We start from the raw sequence: 23,978 nt of genomic DNA, 5'->3' as shown, positions 1-23,978 counted from the left end.
TCAAGCGGTCCTTTTACTTTATTTTAAACAACTTCCAGTGCACTCCAAGTCTGTTCCACTCAATATGCCACACAAGGGTGGGGTGGGGAATGATCAACAGCGCCTTAAAAATAATTGCACTCGGCACTCCGTTGCAGCAGTAAAGAAAAATAGTTACAAAATCCACTTTATTCAGCATCTACAACATTTCTCGGGATTATTCCTAAAAGGCATTATCCACCCCCCACCTCATAACTACAGTAGGAAACATCAAAACCATCATTTTCCTCTCTCTCCGAAATCACAAATGCCGCAGTTTGTATTTGAAAGAATGCTCAACACAGGCCAGAGGATGATGCATCAAGCCTGTCACACTCCTCACAAACAAGTCAGGGATTTGAATGTTTGTGGTGAAAGATCCAGATGTCAGGAATAATGGGCAAATGGAAGGGATGCATCTCAGTGAAACTAATAAAGACAATGCTGTATATAATTAATCAGCCAAAATAATGGTAATCTCACAAAAGGAGAATAATTGACACAGGAAAACCAGGCTTTTAAGGGGAGAAACACTTTTTGCCTTAATTGGCTTAAGAAATAGTGCCACTTCTCTACCTTTCCCTTCTCCAAATAACAAACCATTTGCCAATTTTATAACGACATGATAAGGCGCTATATCAAATGAAAGGATTACTATAACTCAAATTGATTTGGATTAATCAGGAAGACATGTTTTAAGCAGGAAACCGTGGCTAATTTGGAGCCTCTGCATCACTCCCGCTCCACCCCACCAAACAACAGCTTGGAGGGATGAGTGAAGTGTGCAACAGACAACAATGTCTGGGACTTCACCCTGCAAAGCTAGTGGACACCTCACTCAACCCCAGATTCTAAACTCATCAAATTATCCATTTAATGTTTGCCAACTATACTATAATCTGACTGTTATGTAACTAAATGAGATGTGCATTGTGTTTGAGAACAGTCCAATACTGTGCCCGGGAGATGCTGGATTGTACACAGGAGGGCTGGTGGTGCGAGAGCGAGATTGGTCCTGTGTCAGACTTAAGTCTTATTCAAATAAACACAAGTATATAAAAGTAACTCAGTGTTAAGTTCAGAGTTTTAAAACACTGAAAAGCTCTTACTGATAGGCAGATGTCCATCTTGTGTCTCTGCGTGTTCACATGCTCCTCACAGGTGCCTGTTACCATCGAGTTGGTACCTAGCTCCTGCCGATCAGATCAGCTGAACTGCTCTGCAGTGACCATCAGTGTTAGCAGCTAGTTTACAGCTTCCTCGACAAGTCACTCTATAGTTTTAATTTTGAACAGTGTTTAATTTGGAATCAAACAGTTGCAGAATCATGTTGAGAGTTACTGTAACAACAACTTCATTACTTTATTACACCTCAAGTCTCAGTACATTTCCACCAACCGGTCGGTGTACAATCCAGGAGAAGGGCGATAGTAATCGGTTATACATACCACCTATCCACCTTTCTCACCCTCCCTCCCCCCAAAAAATAACCCCAGATGAACATGGGGAGACCCTCCATGATCATTGCAAAACATGGTAAAGTCAGTTGCTATAGACCGTGCTGAACCCTGGCCAGATGGAAAAGCTAGGCTGCTGGGGCCATTTGGATTAAGTTGTTTTGATTAAAAAAAATCTAAATGTGTCCCTATTGATATTTGTTTTGTTAAACCATTTATATTTGGTGACAGTATTTAATTTTCACCCTTCCCCACCCCCACCCTCCCCACAACCTAACACAAAGCGGCCAGAACAGGATAGCCAGTGGCCGGGGAGAGGGGGGGGGGGGTCAGTTGATGATACTGCAGTAAGATGCATTGATGCGTTAGGAGCTTCCTTAATCACTATTGCAGTTAGTACAAGTCTCAGTGCAGAAGGCAATCTCCTTGGGTATTTGCACATGGGTGGCCTGAAGAGGGCACATTAACTGTACTAACACAACACACTCTCATCTCTGGAGGCGTTCACAGAGAAAGGCTCTCCCTTCTCACTCTGGTACCTCTTAGTTGGCGACTCGGCACCAATTTGTGTTATCTTTTCGGGATGCACTTAAAACCCTCCCCTACCCCCACCCCCGGGTCCAGTAAAACAGTCCTATCACATCACTCCCCAACTGCCAGTGTGGCTCTGACCCAGGCTAGTTGGCCTTGGCTCGGAGCTGTGCTCGTTTGCCTGTCACAGCTTGGAAGCCGGTCTTGATGCTGGCGACTGAACATCGTGAATGACACGTTTCACACTGTAAGAAATACAGACGTGTGTCTTTCTGCAAGATGGTGTCTGGTGATCGACAGGTGTGGCACGTCACATATTCCTCTGAGGGGCGAGGTAGGAAAAAAAATAATTAAAATGAGCTACAACAAATTGGCATTTACACAGCACTTTTCACACAATATAAACTTGTTTATAAATGAAGTGAAGCAAAAGTGCCATCTACTCTTAGCTCTGTCCCCAAATTGGCCTCAGGTGGCAGAGGGAGTGTCCCTCCAGCAATAGGTGTGCGCACTCCAATCCAGACAGTGACATTTCCACGTCTAAAAATATAGAAATATGCTGCTGATCTCTCAAAAGAATTTGCTAGACAAAAAAAGATAAAAGTCCATCCAGATCACCTTCCTCCATCCTGGCAGTCACATACACATGTCAGGTCCCAAACTATATACTGCATATACATACTCTCAGGGCAGCTTTAGTATTGCACTGGTAACATTGTATTAAAATATAGAGCATTTAATATTTAAAAGTAACAGCCGTACAGGAACTTCAGCCCAAGACACATACAGGAGTTATGTGCACTGGTCAGGAATCACTGTCCTTCTGCCATGGGAAATGTATGACTTAGTCTGGTTTGGGATGGTTTTCTGTGTGTTAAGAGATACACCAGACCGCAAGAAGGATGCTGGTTGAGGACAAAGCTAAACCTGTATTTAGAATGTTGTTGTGCTGATGAGAATCATCCCCAAGCATTTAGATAGTTTGCACCTAAAGCTCGATCTTCCGCAGTTAATTGAAAAATAGTTGCTAATGTTGCACCAGAGGGCGCCAGACGGATGCCAGCGAGCAGATGTGCAGGTGGTTACAGCCGCAAGAAATTAATCTGGGCAATAAAAGGGGTAAAGAGGAGCATTCGGAGAAAACAAAAGATATTTCAGAGTGCACTATCAATTTAGTGATCACTCCCCAATGCTTTGAGATCACTGTCCTTTTGCCTTCTCCCCCCCACCTTAAGGGGAAGGAAGGTGGGAGGGAGGGACAGTGGAAGGTAAAAGGACAGTGATCGCTGACCATCACACGTAAACTCCTGTATGCTTCTTGTGCTGAAGTTGCTGTGTGGTTATTGCTTTTAAATGTTGTTCTATATATTCTATATTTTAATACATTACCAGTGCAGTACTAAAGCTGCCCTGAGAGATCAGCAGTGTATTTCTGTATCAGAGGAATTTCACAGCATTGCCACAAATGGTGAAATATTAAAATAAAAGCCCAGCCAGACATCACTGGAGCCTTTAACATAAATCTTTAATCCTCCCTTTTCAAAATTAGGGATTCTAAACACAATCAACTTTTGATTGTGGCGAAAAATACAAAGTGTCTGCAGTACTTACTGATGTATCGCCTCAATACGTTTTCTATTTGTTTCTGCTGAAACCTTCCTTTGATTACAAGCTGGCTGTTGCCATCAATGGATCCACTGTTAAAAAAAGTTTCATTATTAAAATAATTATTCAAGCTGGTTAATACGTGGAGTCCCAGAGCATAGTGGTTAGCGCACCCGCCTCGCAAACGAGAGGATCCGGATTCGATTCCTTAGGTAAGTTTCCTACACTCCACACACCTGTTCACCTAGCAGTAAGTAGGTAGCCGTTCGACGACTGGCGGATCGGCTTCTGGGGTTAAGAATCCCTTAAAAAAAAGTCACTCAATCCACAAATGTTTGTGGGACACTGGTGTACACAATTGACTACCAGGTTTCACCTACAAAATACAGTCACTCCACTTTACAATATACTATGTGAAGCACTCTGAGATGTCACAACAACATATCATTATTATTGACAACAGTGATAAAATGGCCCTTTCCATGGTCAGTGGCTGGTTATATGCTAAAGTGCTGTACTGTAGTTTTACTGTTTGAGTGCACAAGAGTGAGTGTCACCATTCTGGCAATTTACATTCTCATGGTTCAGAAAATGGAGGAATTACTTGTCCATCAGCAAACCGTGAACCAATGCAGTGAAATGCTGATCAGCTTCACCCTGTGCAGGTGATAGATCTAATCAACTCTCATTAAGTTGCATTTCATCAAGGCTCTGTGGGAATGAAGCCTAGTGGAAAGCAGCAGTGCCAAAGGGTTTCATTTGCACGTGAAAAGAATAAAACCAGAGCACTGAGGTTCTCAATCAGTGTTCTCTCTCTGATCTTGAAGATAAAAGACACAACCAATCTGAGTATGTTTATATATTTAAAAAAATACAGCTGGAGACTTGCCAATAGCACATATTGCTTTAAGCAAGATTATTAAATTTAAAAATTCAAGATTTAAGGAATTATGTTCTGAAATATTGCAAATTATTATTATTTTCTTTGGTCAGCCAGGTGTCCGACAACTGACCGATTTGCCCTTCCGAGTCCCGTCTGACTGGTCTGTCATCAGCGGTAGCTTAGATTTCATTGCAAATGAAATCCTAAGATTTTAACATTATGATGTTTCTTTGCAATTTGTTGTACTTAATATTATACTTTTAAATTACAGCTCAGGAGGCTGTGGAATAATAATAGCACTGCTTTTTTTCAAAATAAAAAATATTTTATTATTTCAAGAAACAAAATTGTTCACTTCAATCCATGACTATTTGTGGGACATTGCTGTGTCAATTCACTTTACAGTATACTCTGTAAAGTGCTTTGAGACGTCTAGAAGACGTGAAAAGCACTATATCAAATGCAAGGATTATTTTTATTATTAAGCTCGGAAAGCTAACAAAACTTTGAGTTGGAAAAATCATCTTGTTTTATTTGAAGGAAGATTCTCTTAAGAATCACGATTGTTTACTTACAGTTTCTGAAAGGCAACACGGCTACAATGATAGTTGCATTTGATATAGCGCCTTATCACATCTTTGAGATATCTTGAAGCGCTTCACAGAATATATTGTAAAGTGAATTGACGGTGTCGACTAATAACTGGGTTCCTACTTGCCGCTAGGTAAACAGACGTGTGGAGTAAGGAAACGTGCCCATCGTTTCGCCTTGCCCGGGATTCAAACCCAGGTCCTCTCGCTTTCGAGGCGAGCACTCTACCCACTATGCAATAGGACTCCATGGTGGCTTCCAGCATGCATCGACACCTCGAAAGTGATCGAAAGTTACTGCTATACTCTACAGTTAACAGTCATGAGAATGAATCTTGATCACAGCTCCTGATTGAATTTATGGAATTCACTACCCCAGAAGGCTGTAGATGCTCAGTCTTTGAACATTTTCAAGGCTGAGACTGATAGATTCTTGAAAAATAGAGGGATTAGGGGATATGGGGATAGGGCAGGTAATCAGAGTTAGGTGAGAAGATCAGCCATGATCTTATTGAATGGCGGAGCAGGCACGAAGGGCCGAATGGCCTACTCCTGCTCCTAATTCTTATATTCATGTATAAAGTACAGGAGGTTGATCTAGGTTCATTCTGCAACTTTGCAGAATGGCCAGTTGTCTTGCCTAAAATGGCAATAGGATAGACATCGCTGCCACAAGCATTTGGTATAGCGCCTTATCAGGTCTTCTAGACGTCTCAAAGCGCTTCACAGAATATTCTGTAAAGTGAATTGACTGTATATTTGTGGGCAAAAGGCAGCAGCCAATTTCATATAACAGTGTCCCACAATTTGTATGACCAAATTTATTTTTAAATTTTTTTGAGGGATTATTATCCATCAGAAAAGTGATCTGCCAATCGACGAACAACTGGGTTTCTACATACTGCTGGTAAACAGAGGTGAGTGGACTAAGGAAACTTGCCTAACATTTCACCCTGCTGGGAATAGAACCCAGGTCTCTCGCCTGCGAGGCGAGTGCTCTAACCACTGAGCAATGCTTTTGGGCAACATTACAGCATCCAAGTGATTTTGCTTTTTAGCAATCGAGTCACGCAATCCACCCCCAATGTCTGGGGTATGGAGTCCAGCATTGCCATCTGCATGCATTTTAGATCATTACAGTTCCTTACTGGTAACTGTCAATAAATTATTTATAACCTCAGCAAATTAATTTATCTCATATGCTTTGAGCCCAGTTTACAGACATGCGGATCATGTTTTCTCATCCCCATTTAAAAAAAGCAAAAAAACGCTTTTGGCAATATATGCGAGACTTTTCATCCTTATTTATAGCCCCATCGCTGGGAAATGAATGGTTTGTATCAAGCAAGCGAGCTGGAGTGAGCTGTGACAGGTGGTTATAATCTTTTTATTCGGAGCTTTGAGATCAGCACAAACTTAACTCCTTCACCCAGGAGCTTTCCCTCATTGTGAAGTTGGAACTATTTCTGTTTGTAGGTGATTCGAAGACAGGGTACAAATTTAGTCCTGTAGTTTTGTGGTTAGAGCACTCGCCTAGCAAGCGAGTTTGATTCCCGGGCAGTGTTCAGGTTAGAACATTCTAGGCTCAATTCTTGTTCTGTGTTACATCAATAACACAATCTCAGCTGGGACAGCAGTTTGGACATTACAATCAGCTCCCTTTGAGCTAGAAGGTGGAAGAATTCGCAGTTCCTTCCCTTAATTCTAACCAAAACCTCTTACTGAATTGTGCACGTTAGGAACAAAGGAACAGGTTAGGCTATTCAGCCCCTCGAGCCTGTTCCACAATTCTATAAGATAATAATAATCCTAATGATAACCGAGGGGCCGAATGGCCTACTCCTGCTCCTACATCTTATCTTATGGTCTTGCATTTGATATAGTAAATTATCACATATTCGAGACATCTCAAGGCGCTTTACAGAATATACTGTAAAGTGAACCAACTGTATATTTTGTGCGATCTTTAACGTCCACCTGAACAGGCAGACGGAACCTCAGTTTAACGTTTCAGCCAAATGACGTCTCCTCCGACAATGCAAAACCCCCCGAGTGTCGGAATCACACAGTCTAAACTAAGTCCCCACATGGGGCTTGAACCCGCAACATGTGACTCAGAGGCGACAGCACAACCACTGAGCCAGGCTGAATTGACTGAAACTGTTTTATTTCGTGTTTCGTTCTGCTTCAATTCCATTTATCATTTGACGTTTATACAACAAGTGAAGACGGTGGGAGAGGTACGACCTAATCCACTCAAGGACAGGGCCTTGAAGGTTGAGGTGGGAGGACAAGCGGTGGAGGATAGCATGGTCGACCGTATCGAATGCTGCCGATAGGTCGAGGAGGACGAGGAGGCAGAGGGAGCCCTGGTCACAGATGGTCAGGATATCATTGGTGACCTTGACCAGGGCAGTTTCTGTGCTATGGGCAGCACGGAAACCCGACTGAAGGGGTTCGAATAATGAATGGGTGGAGAGGAAAGAGCGCAGCTGGGAGGCGACAACTCTTTCAAGGACCTTGGACAGGAAGGGGAGGTTGGAGATGGGCCGGTAGCTTGATAGCTGCGACGCATCAAGGGAGGGTTTTTTTCAAGGTGGGAGTGATGACAGTTTTTAAGGGAATGGGAACAGAGCCAGAGGAGAGGGACAGGTTGACGATGTGGGGCAAGGAGTTGGAGCTGGGAGATAAGGAGTGGAGTGGGGATGGGGTCAAGGGAGCAGGTGGTGGGTTTCAGGGATGGGATGAGTTTGGTGACAGAGGGTGGGGAAACGGGTACGAAGGTGTGTAGGGGAGGATGGGTAGGAGTCGGAGTGTGGGAGGGAGGGGGCGGGGGGTGGGTGGAGGTTGGAGGGGAAGTGACCGCAGAGCAGATTCCCTTGATTTTGGATTCAAGGAAACCCAGCATCTCCTCACAGTGAAGGTTGGAGGAGATGACCTGCGCGGGGTGGCGACGGAGGAGTCGGGATGTGGTAGAAAACAGAAGCCTGGGGTTGTTCTTCGCCTCCAGGATTATCCTGGAGTAGAAGGAGGACTTGGCAGAGGATAGAGTGGAGCGGTAGGTTTTGAGGAGGTCCAGCCAGATTGGTTGGTGGACAGTTAGGCCAGATGTGAGGTAGGTGTGTTCAGCGGCCCGCACCTGGCTCTTCAATGAGCGGAGGTGGGTGGTGAACCAGGGGGAGGAGCGAGAGTAGGAGACAGTACGGGAGGTGATGGGGGCAAGAGTGTAGAGTGTGGAGGAGAGGGTGTTGTGGAGGAGGGTGAGAGGAGAAGAGGGGTCAGTGAGGGTTGAAGGCCAGAGGGAGAGGAGTTCAGAGGACTCCAAGGCAGCGGTTAGGGATTGTGGGGGTAACTTCTTCCAGGGGCGGTAGAAGATGGTGGTGGGTCTGGTGGAGGTGGGGAGTGGAGGTGGTGAAGGAGATGAAGTGGTGATCGGAGATGGCCTTGTCAGTGATAGTGACATCCAAGACACTGAGGCCCCGGGTGATCACCAAGTCGAGTGGGTGGCCGTGACTGTGAGTGGGGGAGTTGATGTGGAGGGAGAGGTTGAGTGAGGAGAGCAGGGAAGAGAAGTCCGAGGAGATGGAGCAGGAGGGGGTGAAGTGCAGGTTGAAGTCGCCCAGGATGATGAGGCGATCAGAGCAGAGGCAGAGAGATGTAAGAAGTGTCGAAATATCAGAGATGAAGGTGAGAGGTTTTAGGGGGCCGGTAGAGGAGAAGGATTTTGAGTGAGAGGAAGGAGGGATGGGAGAGGGTGAGGTGCTCGAAAGAGGGGAACGAGCCAGAGAAGTAGGCGGATTGGGCAAGTGGTGTCCTTGAGATAAGGGCTACACCACCACCACGGCGGTTGGGGCGAGGGATGTGGTGGGAGGTGTAGCCGGGTGGTGTGGCCTCCGTGAGGGGGAAGGTGTCACCTGGGGTGAGCCAGGTTTCCGTTAAGGCCATGATGTCAACGCTCTCATCAAGGAGTAGGCCATTCGGCCCCTCAAGCCTGTTCTCCATTCTATAAGATCATGGCAGATCTGTACCTCAACTGAAATTACCCGCCCTTGCCCCTTAACCCTCGATATCCTGATTTAACAAATATCTATCCACCTGGGTCTTGGAATGTAAACAGCAACAGCATTTGGGGGAGAGAACGCCAGATTTTCATTACCCTTTTGACGAAAACCTGCCTCCTGATTTTACTCCTAAATGGCCTAGCGCTAGTAGACCAGCAGCAGGCTAGGCAGCGAATGGCTTGCTGACACTCGTTATCTAACTCATCACTTGAACAAAACTTGGGATAATGTAGCTATCTAAGAAGAAAACAGAGAGTAGGGATAAACGGGTCCTTCTCAGATTGGCAGGATGTGACTAGTGGAGCGCCACAAGGATCAGTGATTGGGCCTCAATTATTTACAGTCTATATCAATGATTTAGATGAGGAAAGAACTTAACATATCTAAATTCGCGGACGATACGAAGATAGGTGGGAGAGTAAGCTGTGAGGATGACACACGAAGAATGCAAAGGGAAATAGACAGGTTAGGCGAGTGGGCAAGAAAGTGGCAGATGGAGTATAACATGGGGAAGTGTGAAGTTATTCACTTAGGTAGTAAAAATAGAAAAGCGGATTATTTTCTAGAGGAGGAGAGACTAGGTAGTGTTAATGTTCAGAGTGATTTGGGTGTCCTTGTATACCAGTCACAAAAAGTTAGTATCCAGGTACAGCAAGCAACTAGGAAGGCTAATGCCATGTTGGCATTCGTTGCAAAAGATTAGCGTACAAGAGTAGGGAAGTCTTGCTACAGTTGCATAAGGCCTTGGTGAGACCACACCTAGAATATTGTGTGTAGTTTTGGTTTCCTTATTTAAGGAAGGATATACTCACTTTAGAGGGGGTGCAGCGTAGATTCACTAGGTTGGTTTCTGGGGTGAGGGGGTTGACCTATGAGGATCGGTTGAGTAAGGTCTATATTCTCTAAATTTAGAAGAATTAGAGGTGATCTTATAGAAACCTAGAAACCTTGACAGGGTACATGCCGTGAGACTGTTTCCCCTGGTTGGAGAATCTAAAACTAGGGGTCATAGTCTCAAGATTAAGGGTCAGCCTTTTCGAACTGAGTTGAGGAAGCATTTCTTCACTCAGAGGGTAGTGAATTTGTGGAATGCTCTACCCCAGAAGGCTGTAGATGAACATATTCAAGACTGAGGTTGATAGATTTCTAAAAGATAGAAGGATTAAGGCATATGGGGATAGGGTGGGTAAATGGAATTAGGTTAGAAGATCAGCCAAGATTTTATTAAATGGCGGGGCAGGCTTGAGGGGCTGAATGGCCTACTCCTGCTCCTAAGTCTTATGGTCTTATCAAATGTAAGGAGTCACGGCAGGGCAAAACCTTGGGCAAGTTTCCTTGCTCCACACACCTAATAATAATCCCTCAAGAAAAACAAATAATAAATTGGTCACTTCAATCCACGACTGTTTGTGGGACACTGCTGTGCGCAACTTGGCTGCCGCGTTTCACCCACAAATATACAGTCAATACACTTTACGGCCTATTCTGTGAAACGCTTTGAGATGTCTAGAAGACGTGAAAGCGCTATATTAAATGCAAAGATTATTATTATTATCATTATTAACACACCATATAAAATTTTCCTAAACATGCCACATAGAAACTGAATGGAGGACATACTGTGAATGCTCGAATCGGGAAAGCATTGCATGTAGTGCAACGAATGCACATCTAGTGACCACAGACTAGCTCTCCACAAGCTACCCATTTTTTTTTTTAAATTTAAATCTGGTTTAATAAAGGCAGAATCCTAACTTAACAAGTGTACACGCCACATGAGGCATGTGTTAAAGGGAAGGAAGTCCTGAAGTGGGGAAGGAGAATAAAGTACTTTTCTATTCAAATTACTCTTCTCAGCTATGTTCACAGTTGCAATTAAATGTAATGAAGTCACAATCGTTTCTTCAGTCGGGCTTTAGTTTAGGAACATCAAATGTCCTCATTTTACATTAGTTTAGTCACAAAAAATGCAACACCCAAAAAATTAGACCATCTTTGAATGGTATACATCATAACAGATTGACCCAGGAGCGTTCCACTGCATTAATCACTCCCAGGTACCTGACCTCACAGATGCAAGTGGAAAATCTTTATTCAATAACTGCAAGCTGCAACAATTTCAAGCTAATAAATCTTATGTCTGAGAGACATCATTGCGTCGGTTATGGATTAGCCACTTTGTCGCAAGCAATACGTGTGCAGACATGGTTGATAAAGCTCATTTAAAAAAAAATTAAAACCATTAAAAAGGGTTGAACGCCTCAGAGAGCCAAAGCTATAAGTGGTGAAGATGCTGTATTCTTTAATTTGGGCAAAGTTGCACTTCTAAAAAAAAATGTTGCTCACTGCATTTTCAGTTTTACTTCTCAGTTTTCCATTTAACACTGTAGAGGTACTCTCCTGCACTCTCTGACCACCCAAACAGACCCTTTGCTGCATTTTCTCCCAAATCTACAGCACACAAGAGATGGGCAGTCTGAATCCAGCTACCAGCAAGCACCCGCTCTAAGCCAGCTGTGAGACACATCCAGACCACTCAAACTACTCTCTCCCCTCCACTCAGCAGCTCCCTCGCCAAACAGAGGTCAGCATGGGTGGCAACAGTATAGAAACAGCTCCTAACCCTATCCTAACCTCCAACGTGCCATTCCTTTTGTCTGGGTTTAGATGCAGGACTCCCAATGGCTCAGTGGATAATAGAATACCAAGTGATGTGAGTCATACAGGTGAGGGCAGCTCCCAGGTTCAATTATGGGATTATGGATCATAGAGTTATGGTGAGAATAGTTGGTTTATAAAGTTTGTCTGTGGAAGTAAAAAAAGGAGAAAACAAAGCTCTTACCTTGTACCTAACTCAGCCAATAAAAACGCAAGAAGATGCTTGGGTTGACGATGGAGACTAGGGGATGGAAAAAAAAGCACAAGTTCTTATTAAACCCAGCTATTTACATTGTTGCTCTGTTCTGTACACGTCACAAACAAAACTCAGAATTGTTAGAGGGATTAGGGGAGAGGTTTTCAGCACTCAGAGGGTGTGCACAAGGGGCTATTGAGACTGATCAACAGGATCAGATTGTTCAAAGATGGGGAAATAGTTGGATTAATAAAAATATACCGGCACAGGCATGATGGGTCAAACAGCCGAAAATGTCTGTTTCTACGTAAATCACGAGTGGGTCAAACAGGTAAAGATAAAAAGAATGAATTATTAACCTTTATTTGTATACTATATATACATATATATTTATATATATATATATATATATATAATGTATACACACATACAAAATCTCAGCAAAGATTCCAGCTGGTCTGGGAATTTACATCCCCAAATAAAACATTTAACAATATGTGTTTAATATTGGGCAGAATTAAACAGAACGGCTATAAATAATGGGAAACAGTATACAATTAGAAAACTTAAAAGAAAATGTACAAGAAGTCATTCGAGAGGCATATTTCTTGGATGCACTCAAAAGCACTGTAGGCTACCTTTCATGAGGATTTACTGTCTTCAAGCAAAAAGTGTAAAATGTGGTGTATTTAATAAATTAATATTGCCTGTGTGTTGCAACGATAGCTGAACATGGTACTTGGAAATCACCGGAGCAAAGCAGCCTACTATCCAGGTGAATCTCCACATGATTTCAATATAGCTGAAACAATTGCTGAAGTAGATTTGGGTTTCCATGTGAGGGAGCATGGATATCATTCTGTACAGTCAAACCTTAATTTAGGCTGACATCCAAATGTATAGAATGATATCCAGTGCCTTGGAACATCCTCCCGACATGAAAGACTCTATACAAATTAAAACTGTTGTTGTTGACATTGGTGTGGGTGGGTTTCTGTAATAGAAAGAGATAGAGAAGGGATTTACTTACAGTTTGCAAATATCCGTGAAATTCACAAATGAAGTCTTCTTGGTTCCGACTCTGACCACCTGAGGTGGTTTCATTACAAACTTGCGCTTCTCACCGGCCACCATATCGGGGTTCTTTTCCCGCATTATATTAAATACTCGAGTCAGCAACTGCAGACAGACAAAATATTTCCCCCACAATATATAGTCAATTCACTTAAAGTATATTCTAAACCTTTTCCATTAAACTAAAGTATTACACAATTAAATAACTCACATTTCAACAACAACTTACATTTATATAGCGCCCTTCACAAGAGGTAGCTTCCCGGAGCGCTTAACAGTGGCGGAGTCTGACCCCGAGCCAGTGGGAGAGGGAGGGGGAGGTGACCCTAAGCACCATCAAAAAGGAAGGTCTTTAGGCAGGATTTGAAAGTGGGGAGGGAGGAGGGGGGGCTAAGGCAGAGTTTCAGACTTTCGGGACATAGTGCCTGAAGGCATGGCCACCGATGGTGTTGCAGAGGGGATGAACGAACAGGAGACCGGAGCCAGCCAAGTGGAGACAGACAAATTGGACAGGTAGGGAGGTGCGACAGCAGGAAGGGCATTTGAAAACACACAAGAGGATCTTGAAATCAATCAGTTTTGGGAGCCAGTGGAGCCTGGCAAAGACTGGTGTGATTGGGGTACTCAGTTTTTGTGTGGGTGAGAATCCGGGCGGTGAGTTCTGAATTTGTTGAATTTTGTGTATCATGGAGCTGGGGAAACCAGCGAGGAGGGCATTGGAATAGTCCACTGTGCCAGTGGTCAGCTCCTGCTCTCCTCTGCATGGTATCTTTGCAAACTGCTCTGAGATGTTCTCCCACCTGAAGGGTGCTATAGAAATTCAAGTTGGCATGCAGGGGTAGGGGGGTGGGTGGAGGAGGATGCAGCCAGACAGATATTATGTTGTCTACCACAAAATAGTTAATACACTTTACAGTATATCGTGAACGTTGTTATACCACATATGATTATTATGATTAAGACTCGCAAGCTCAATTTACTGAAAGATTGAGGTGAAGAAATCAGTGTAGAAACTGTGCTCCAATTGCATTTGTGTGTTAGCCTGGCTCCAATGGTCGTGCTCTCACCTCAAAGTCAGATTGTGGGTTCAAGCCCAACATTAGGACTTGGTATCACATGATCTAAGTTGACACTACAATGTAGTGCTGGGTGGGGGAAAGAGTTGTATTGTCGGAGGTGTCTTCAGATGAGATGTTAAACTGAGGTCATGCCTGCCTGTTCAATTGCTTGTTAAGATCCCATGGCACTATTCAAAAAGAGAAGCGAGTTTGCGCAAACTGGCTGATGGGTTTCACCCAGGAAATACACAGTAAACTCCACTTTACAGTATATTCTGTGAAGCGCTTTGAAATGTCTCGACAACGTAACATGAAAAGGCGCTACATCAAATGCAATTATTATTATTCCAGCTGCAAAGATGCATATGACAAATCTTCATAAAACAGTCAAACTGCCTTGAGTTATATTATTTGTGCATGCAGGACACAATTATTTAAAGCTGTTTGTTATCTGTGCCAAAAGAGCCCCTTTTTTTGGTGGGGGGGCGGGGGTGGTCGCAAGAATGTCAAACCTTCCAGCCAAGCTGTAAGATGTGCTGCCATCACTGTCACAATCAGCTCATCTGTGGTATCAGGGGAGAGGGAATGGATACTACCAACTGAATCAGTGCCAACAAGATCACCTTATTTACCAGGAAGTTCAGAAGTTGACAAACTGCTCCAGGATACCATGTGGGGAAGGTTAGCGATTGAGATACGGGTGTGTCATAGGCTCCATCACCCGAAGTCTATAAATACTCTTTGCTTACACACTCACAAACCTGATTCTTAGTTACCAGTAAAACTCTCATCACCACTCATGCATCAACTGCAAAATTAATTTCTGCAACATGTGAGCCTTCAACACATTGCTTCGATATGACTTGCTGTGCTCCCTTCACCCTCTGGAACGCCATCCCACTGTCCCTCTGCCTCACCCCCGCCTTGCCTCCATCTCAAGAACCCTCCCCTTAGACTGTGCTTTCGATCACCCTGCTTCCCCCCCTGCCCTCCACCCTCCCCGATCCCGACCCCCAGCTCGGGTCCGAAACTCTGACTGTCCAGCACCTTAGGACCTCCTCCCAATGTGAAAGGCGCTATACAAATGTCATTTTGTGTTGCTTGTATGAAAAGAATGTTTCTCTGCACAGAAAGGGGTCCGTTCAGCCCATTGTCTGCTAAGCTAATGTTGACAACAACCCCACTGGATGAACAACACGTTCCATGCCCACTTAAAAGCACAGCAATCATTACAGTGGGCTGCAGTTCACTGGTTCACCCACATGCAGAGTGAGCAGAAGACGTGAAAAGCGCTATATCAAATGCAAGGATTATTATTGTTACATCAGGAAAGAATCAAATGGTGGTGAAATAATTATAATGGAGCCATGTTTTAAGAATGTCAAGCAGTTTTCACATAAGACAACCGTGTTGCTTATGCACGCACAAATGTGATTCTTGGGCAAAAGTGAATTTAGCTGGCAGGCAAACAGTCTCCAAGTTTCTTGATTTAAATGGAAACATCCTTGACTTATGCTTTCATGGGGTGGTGGTGGGTTGGGGAGAACAACAGCAGCAAAATTACATTTGTACAGTGCCTTTCACGTCGGGAAGCCGTCCCAAGGCGCTGGACAGACAAAGTTACGGACCCGAGCTGGAGGGAGGGATGGGGGAGGGCAGGTGGGGGAAGCAACAACAACAACAACAAGATTCCATTTATAGAGCGCCTTTCAAGTCGGGAGGACGTCCCAAGGAACTACAGAGAGCAGGGAGATCGAACGCCCGGTCGAAGAGGATCTTGAGGTGGGTCTGAAAATAGCAAGGGAGGGGCGAGACGGAGGGACTGTGGGATGGAGTTCCAGAGGATGGGTGCAGAGTGGCGCAAGGCCTCCTACCAATAATAATAATCCTTGCATTTGATATAGCGCTTTTCACGTCGGGAGGACGTCCCAAAGCGCTTCACAGAATACACTGTAAAGTGAATTGACTGTATATTTGTGGGCAAACGCGGCAGCCAATTGTGCACAGCAATGTTTCACAAACAGCCGTAGATTGATAATGACCAATTTATTGTTTTTGTTTTTTGGAGGGATTATTATTAGGCTCTGTGTGGAGTAAGGAAACTTGCCCAAGTTTTCGCCCTCCCTGGAATTGAACTCAGGTCTATTGCTTGCAAAGTGAGTGCTCTAACCACTGAGCCACAGGACTCCACAACAGTGGGGTGAGCAAACCGGAGCCTGCTAAGCAGAGGGAGCGAACAGGATGGCAGGGTTTAGGAGGTCGGAGGGAGCAAGGCCATGGAGGGCTTTGAAGGTGAGGAACAGGATCTTGAACTGTATCCTCTGTGTGACGGGAAGCCAGTGGAGTTGGGCGAGGTTGGGGGTGATAGGGTTGTGGAGTCTAGTGCGGGAGAGAACGTAGCTCAGTGGTTAGAGCACTCGCTTTGCAAGTGAGAGACCTGAGTTCAATTCCAGGCAGAGGGCGAAACCTTGGGCAAGTTTCCTCACTCCACACAGAGCCTAATAATAATCCCTCCAAAACCAAAAACAATAATAAATTGGTCATTTTCAATCTACGACTGTTTGTGGGACATTGCTGTGCACAATTGGCTGCCGCGTTCGCCCACAAATATACAATCAATTCACTTTACAGTGTGTTCTGTGAAGCGCTTTGGGACGTACTCCTGACGTGAAAAGCGCTATATCAAATGCAAGGATTATTATTATTATTATAACGTGAGCTGCAGAGTTCTGGACAATCTGCAGCCTGTGGAGGAGGAGTTGGGGAGGCCGACAAGCAATGAGTCTGCACAGTCGAGCCTCGATGTAATGAAACCATGTATGAGGGTTTCAGCAACCTGCATGAGACAGTGTCGGAGCCGGGCGACATTGCGGAAGTGGGGGAAGGCAGAGATGTGGGTTAGAAAGGATAGTTGAGGGTTGAACAAGACGCCAAGGTTCCAGACTGGCTTAGCAGTGTGGAATGTGCAAACATGGATGGTGATGCTCTCAGCGCCTGAGGTGAGGAGCTGACGGGAGCCAATCAGGAGGGCCTCGATCTTGTTGACGCTCAACTGAAGAAAGTTAGCTCTCATCCAGGACTTGATGTAGGACAGACATTCTGTCAGCACAGGAATGGTTCTGGAGTCAAGGGTGCAGGCAGAGAGATACAGTTGGTTGTCATCTGCATATATGTGGAAGTTGACCCCATGTCTGTGGATAATCTCACCAAGAGGGAGCGTATAGATATTGAAGAGGAAGGGACCAAGTAGAAAGCCCTGAGGAACGCCGCACGAGACGGTCTGGGGACTAGAAGAGAAGCCGTTTGAGGAGATGAAGTGCAGGCGGTGCGAGAGGTACGATCCGAACCATTCAAAGACAGCGCCGTGGAGGTTGAGGTGAGAGGAGGTGGTGGATGAGGATAGAATGGAAGTGGGGAAGAGAGAGAAATTAAGTTACATCTGTACCTCGTCATAAGTGTAGTCCCGCTCCGATCCAGCCCAGGCCGGGCCGCTCGGAGAGGTGAAAGTGATACCATCATCCTTTTTGTTATCATCATCGTCAAGCACTAGAGACAAAACAAATCACTTATTAAAAAGGACCAAGAACCATAACACCTAACAGGGTATAATCTTCATCAGAGTGAGACAACGTTAGAGCGAGTGGAGGAAGGGATAGCTCAACCACCCTTTTCATCTTTGCACTATCACTCCACTTGACAGTCTTATATATACAATATAAATGGAATGGGATAGCTTGGATTGTAGAATAATGCTCTTGCCTCAGCTCCTGTAACCCGACTTGGTTTTTCAAAATTCTACAATACAACCTTAAATGTAACTCAGACCCAGTCCATTTGACAGGCACCATTTAATGTGCTGCAATCGCATTTGCACAAGCTGCCTGAAATATTTATAAAAGGAGTGATGGAGAAGCGCAGCTATAGCGAATACTTGAGAGATGCACTGGACAACTGAAGAGCTTTAGGTGATCATTTAGTTGATATACTCACTATTGTCCATCTTCTCATTACACGACTCTTCCTCAAACATCACAACCTTTGGTTTCTTCTTCCTCATTGTGCTCAGAATGAAGGAGTCATCCTCCACCTCCCCTGGCTCAGTCAATTCATTTTCAATCTTCAAATCCTGACAAAGCCCCCAAAAAATCCAAATAAGCCACGTTTAGTTTTTAACATTCACAAAAATACACTGGTGAAGAGGCCCAACACTGGTTGGGAAAACACAGTAGTGAGCGAGTATGGTCTTTCTGGTGTTAATGGAATCTGGGTAAACACCTATGAATAATAAGGTTCCACAGGTGTTCTCAAAGTTCCCACACGCAATAAGAACATGAAAGTAGAATATACACTAATTCATGTGTCAGCAGGGTACATCATAACCCATCCTGAATTCACACCAGCAATGCCTTACAGCCCACCCCTGTCATCAGCAATAAGCAAAGGTTGCCCTGGCTTTCTCCAATAGAAACTGAGGCAACTCTTCCCATTCAACTTGTTGGCAGCAGTTCTTTAGCTTAGTCAAGCAGGTCAGCTATTCTCTCCTGATGTGGGGCTACTGTGACATGAGGGGTTGGTGGAAAGAGGAACTGGACAATGCAGAGGAACAGCAATGTATCAAAAAGCTTCAGTATAAAATGAACTTTTTTTGGTAACGAAAACATCTTCTAGGGTTAAAAGAATTTAGTTCCATAGAATCAATTATTTTCCACTTATACTCAGTGCTGAACACTTCCAGTTCATAACACACGACATGGAATTGCCCATAAAGGCTTTACCCCAGTTTCAGGAATGCCTGTGGCTGTGAGCTCTCTCTAAGAACCAGTTTGTGGCTTGCCAAAATTATGACCCTTACAATTGGAAGAGCAAATACAAACACATATCCCAGAGGTGAAATATCAGCTCATGGCATCACTTGGCTCTTTTTTTAAACAATTGGAAAATTAACAATCAATTTGGGACATAATTATACAACAAAATGGGTCTTAAAGGTGCAGAATAATCAGAAACCGGTGGTTTTAGTGAGATCAACACGGCTGGTTGCATTTAGAACAACTTCAGGAAATTATGGACACATTAAATTCATTTTTGCTCCCCACAATGTAGGCGAACAGTCTGAGAACTCTGGTTAATTACTTGTAAGGTGTGATTTTTTATGAAATTTCCCAATGAAAGGAAAAGCGATTAGTTGAGCCAGCAGCGAGTAGCAAGATTGCAAGTGGTGACAAAATGTTAACGATCTTTCCAAAGCAGTAAGGAGTTGTTCTCAGCAAACAACCACTTTGAAACTGGATTTCCACTCACTGTGTGAAGGAATTATATACTCAGATAATAAACTCCATGCTGGTAAGAATGTGCAGTGTNAAAAAAAATGCTGTTAGGCTCTGTGTCGCTATCACCCCCACCCTCACTAGGCGCCATTTGCTCCCCACAGCACAGAGTTCAAAATCCTTCCTACCTCTGTGACCCGCTAACGTCATGTCGACCTGTCCTCTCCCTCCGTCCAGCAGGCTCCGGCCTGCTCCACCTCCCACGCAGCCCACCCTACCATCGGCATTCAGGCCTTCAGCCTTTCTGCCCACACCCTTTGGAACTCTATCCCACATTCCCTTCGCCTCGCTCCTTCCCTAGCCTTCTTCAAAGCATGTCTCAAGACCCTCTTCTTCGACTGCACCTTCGGTCACCCTCCTACCCTTAGCCTCCAACCCTCCTGATCCCAAACCCCTGTGCGGGTCCAAATCCCTGAGTATCCAGCGCCTTGGGACATCCTCCCGATGTGAAATTACTCTTAATTACTAACTACAAGTTACAGTTGCTGGAACCAAATCTATAGTTAGGTTCTCCGAAACTAACAATTTAACTCTAATCTAATAAATTTGCCCAGTTACTCTAGTATAGTTAACCCTTCAGCATTATGTGTGGGTCACAACATTATTCCACATCAGGCTTTTATGTCACACTAAGGGTGCACCTCTGCTACTTCAGCTCTGATCCTATTTAGTTTGGGATAACTTACACTGAGGAAAATGGTCCAAAATATCAGTCAGATCACACAATTGTTCGTTTGTAAAAATTACAAGAAAAAACCCATTTCATATAGCACTGGGACTGTTAACAATGACAACTTTACCCACAACTTTTCCTGGGCCTTCACCCTTTGGTTGCACAAAACTTAAATATGCCCTTATGGAAGGCAAGTGAACTCTCAAACTATGGGGAAATAAAAGTGGTCTTAGAAGGAAATTGGCACCTTCTAAGGATAATTTTATCGTACACTATTGGATCAGCAGCTGTCAATTTACACAGAAAAATTGATTCATTCTGCAAAATAAGGGCAGCAATTTAGCAAGTTGCATTGGATAATGCAATTGTGGTACACATCTGCCACTGACCTTTACACCATCGTCAATGTCAAAGGCTTTCTTGGGTTTTTTCTTTTTCTTCTTCTGATTGAAGAAATCCAAGTCATCTAAATCATCTGTTGTGTCTAGAATAACAAAAAGGAGTCCTGTAGCTCAGTGGTTAGAGCACTCACTTTGCAAGTGAGAGACCTGAGTTCAATTCCAGGCAGAGGGCGAAACCTTGGGCAAGTTTCCTTACTCCACATGCCTAATAATAATCCCTCCAAAAAAACAAAACAATAATAAATTGGTCATTTTCAATCTACGACTGTTTGTGGGACATTGCTGTGCGCAATTGGCTGCCGCGTTCGCCCACAAATATACAGTCAATTCACTTTACAGTGTGTTCTGTGAAGCGCTTTGGGACGTTCTCCCGACGTGAAAAGCGCTATATCAAATGCAAGGATTATTATTATTATTATTAAAAGGATTAAGGTTTCTATCACTGCTCATCATGCACAAAGCAGCCAAAACTTTAATGAATTGTTAAATGTTTAAAGAGGTCTAAAATTTTAAATATAAATCCCATAAATAGGTACAGGATGAACCTATTTCAAAAAAGTTTACCTTTTTTCTTGGTGTCCTCATCATCTGCGTCAAGTGCCTTTTCCTCCACGCTCTCGGACAGTACTGTTTCCTTCGACTCTGTGGTCGGCATCTCCTCTGGCTGCTGCTCGGTGCCATCTTCCTCCAGCATGAAGGGCTTCTTCTTTTTCTTCTTCTTTTTAGTCATTGTGGGATCGAAAATCATCTGTTGGAGAGAAGTAATCCAGGCATTGTCAGTCCTGTAAAGCCTGTAGTTTTAAATCTCCACTATCAAACTTGAAGTTTCACCCAGCACCCGTCATGTAAGAGAACAGCAAAGAGCTTTTGAAAACTAGTGCAAAACTTCCACAAGTATAGTGAAGCGCTTAATTAGATCACTGGCTTTTCAGGGCTAGTGACATAACCTCCAAAGTACAGGATGACCAAAGAAACGTGACCAGAGTGACCATAAAAACATCTACCAAGTCTTAAAGAAATTATATTTTTTTTAGATAATAGGTTACTACGACTGTTTGGTCACCTTTTACAAGTGAAATCTCTAAAGCATTGTATAAGGCAATTAGTATACCTCACTAGTTCCCTATAAACTTAATATTGTGAAAGTCTCATCAGAATGAATAAGCTGGAGACTTGCCTACCGATAACGTGGGAAATCTTTTTTGGTCAGCCAAGTGTCTGACATATGCTTCACCATGCTTAAAGAATACCCAAACCAAACAGAGTTTCATTCATTCCACCTATACATGGAAATTCTCAAGATATTTATTGGAATGAAAGGCGCACGCTCTCCTTGGGAGGGATGCACCCTGCTTATCTCATTCCTAAGAGTTGGCAACATGGGAGTCTAAGCTGCTAAAACTACATGGCTTACCACCGAAAGTATATGCGTCAGAATGAGGTCTGTTGAACAGCGCTAGGAGGGCAGCTCAAGGCAAATTGGAGGTTCCTGGCTTGGATCTGTAAGATCCTCACCATTGTCCATAAGGGGAGCTTTTAGGAACTCAGCATTAATGTGATCTGCACCTGCTGCCTTACCACAAGCAAGGCAGTGCAATGCAGAGTCCATCTCCACCCAACAGATTGATTGGGTCATTAAGGCCTTGAATCTGTTCCAAACTTCCACCAGGTCTTCCATCAAGCATTGCAGATGGATCTCTGCTATGGCCTTTTGGGTCAGACAGCAACTCCTCATAATGCTTCCTCAAGATCCCAAAGGGTACTCTCATGGGCTCTGTTGCAGAACACTGGACTTGTCCAACACTGGCATGAGCCCAGAGGGACCGTTCTGGCCATGACCGATAACAAACTTAAGCCCACTGAGGAAAGGTGAAAAAGGCAGAAAAAACGGTGGTAACTAAGCCTCATGACTGACATTGCCCAACTCTATTCATTATGCCCCAGCAACCATTTTTAGGTTATATTCCATTGCCTGAAACAAGAATGGCACCATTGACTTGGTTCAACCCTTTGGGACGTCCTCCCGACATGAAAGGTGCTCTATAAATGTAATTTTGTTGTTGTTGTGTAATGACAGCAGATATGGCTGCAGAAAGACAGGGGGTGAATCCCTCTGAAAACTGATCTCAGTCAGGGTAATTAGCTGTGAGGTGCTCAGTCCCTTTGGACCAGGAGCGGGCGGTGAGAAAGATGACAGGAGAGATTTGCAATAAGATCCATCAGCCTATTTGACCTACAGAACCATCACGTTCTGGCCAACAATTCCACAGATAAAATTAGTTGCTCACTTCACGGCCGTTTTTGAGAAGTCACTGTGCGCAAGCTGGCCGCCGTGGTGGCCTACAAAACACAGTCACTACACTTTACAGTAAATCCTATGAAGCACTTTGAGACATTTCGACATCATAAAGCACTGTATCAAATGTAAGGATTTTTATTGATATTCTGGAATTATCAATATCTCTGGGGTTCCAACTCCCGAGGAATATCCAGACACATACATGTCCCTGGTTGCTGGCTCGGGAGGAGGGAGGGCGGGGGAGGGAGATGAAGAGGACTTTCCTGCTAGGAATCCAGCAGGTCAAGCCCACGTTTGCCGGCCCGGCCCTCCCAAGGCCTCGGCGCCTTCATAGAAAGGAAGAGGGAAAGGCTCAGTTCATCGACCCGGAGCCAAAGCAGCGCGAACGACAAAGTCTCATTCCCCACGAGCTGAGGAGACAAACTGGAGAGGGCGGGCGGGTAGGCCTCAGGCCTCGCCGGCTCGCAACACGCGGAACTCGAAGCACAAAACGGAGGAGAAACGAGAAGCGCGACCCCCACCTCGTCTCCGGACATGTTTGCGGCTTCTCCCTCCACTCTCGGGCTGTGCAGGGCGGTGAGACGGGGATGTTTTCAGGCCCGGTTTCAATCGGGGGTGGGGGGGGGGATTTGAATAAAACGACCGCTCACTCGCTCACGCGCCTCGGCCTCTCCTGTCACAGCCAGGCCCCGCTTAATCTAACTTGATGCCGCAGATCCCGCCCCCCCACTCCCCAACCCCGTCACCATTGGTCACCTTCCGTTGCGCGGTCGCCAATCGCCGCGTTGATTGGTCTTCCGCCATGTCGATCAAAACTGTCACGTGGTGCTGAGCGGGGGTATCAGGTTAGGTTGAGCCCTCACAGTTGCATCATCTTAAACGCCCCCGAAAAGCCGGCTATACGCATGCGCACTGCTCGGCCAGAACGCCATGCGTAGCAACTGGTGCGCATGCGTTATTCATCGCATTGACCTATGGGAGTTATAGTTCCTCAGGTGCAGTAAAGAGGCAGTTCTCATCAGTCTCATATACTGTAACGTGAAGAATTTACAGGAGATAAGATTGGGTCACCCACTCCATGGCTGTCACCTCGCTGTGTGCAAATCGACTGCTATATTGGCCTACGAACTATATTTTACAATAGAAT

General features: G+C 44.5%; 1 protein-coding gene across 1 annotated transcript; it reads right to left on the bottom strand.

Annotated features, from left to right (window-relative positions):
* eif2s2 (eukaryotic translation initiation factor 2, subunit 2 beta) lies at positions 1-23,560 on the bottom strand. Its single transcript, XM_007909288.2, has 9 exons — positions 23,353-23,560; positions 21,097-21,280; positions 20,521-20,615; positions 18,122-18,257; positions 17,577-17,677; positions 13,030-13,178; positions 11,988-12,044; positions 3,618-3,703; positions 1-2,328 (listed from the first exon to the last, which is right to left on the bottom strand). Exons 1-9 carry the CDS (start codon positions 23,365-23,367, stop codon positions 2,153-2,155), a joined length of 999 nt encoding a protein of 332 aa, XP_007907479.1. The 5' UTR covers positions 23,368-23,560; the 3' UTR covers positions 1-2,152.
* Positions 23,561-23,978: the final 418 nt, after the last annotated feature.

Source organism: Callorhinchus milii, unplaced genomic scaffold, assembly GCF_018977255.1.
Source record: "Callorhinchus milii isolate IMCB2004 unplaced genomic scaffold, IMCB_Cmil_1.0 Scaffold18, whole genome shotgun sequence".
NCBI lineage: Eukaryota > Metazoa > Chordata > Chondrichthyes > Chimaeriformes > Callorhinchidae > Callorhinchus > Callorhinchus milii.
This window is presented reverse-complemented; position numbering and strand designations above follow the sequence as displayed.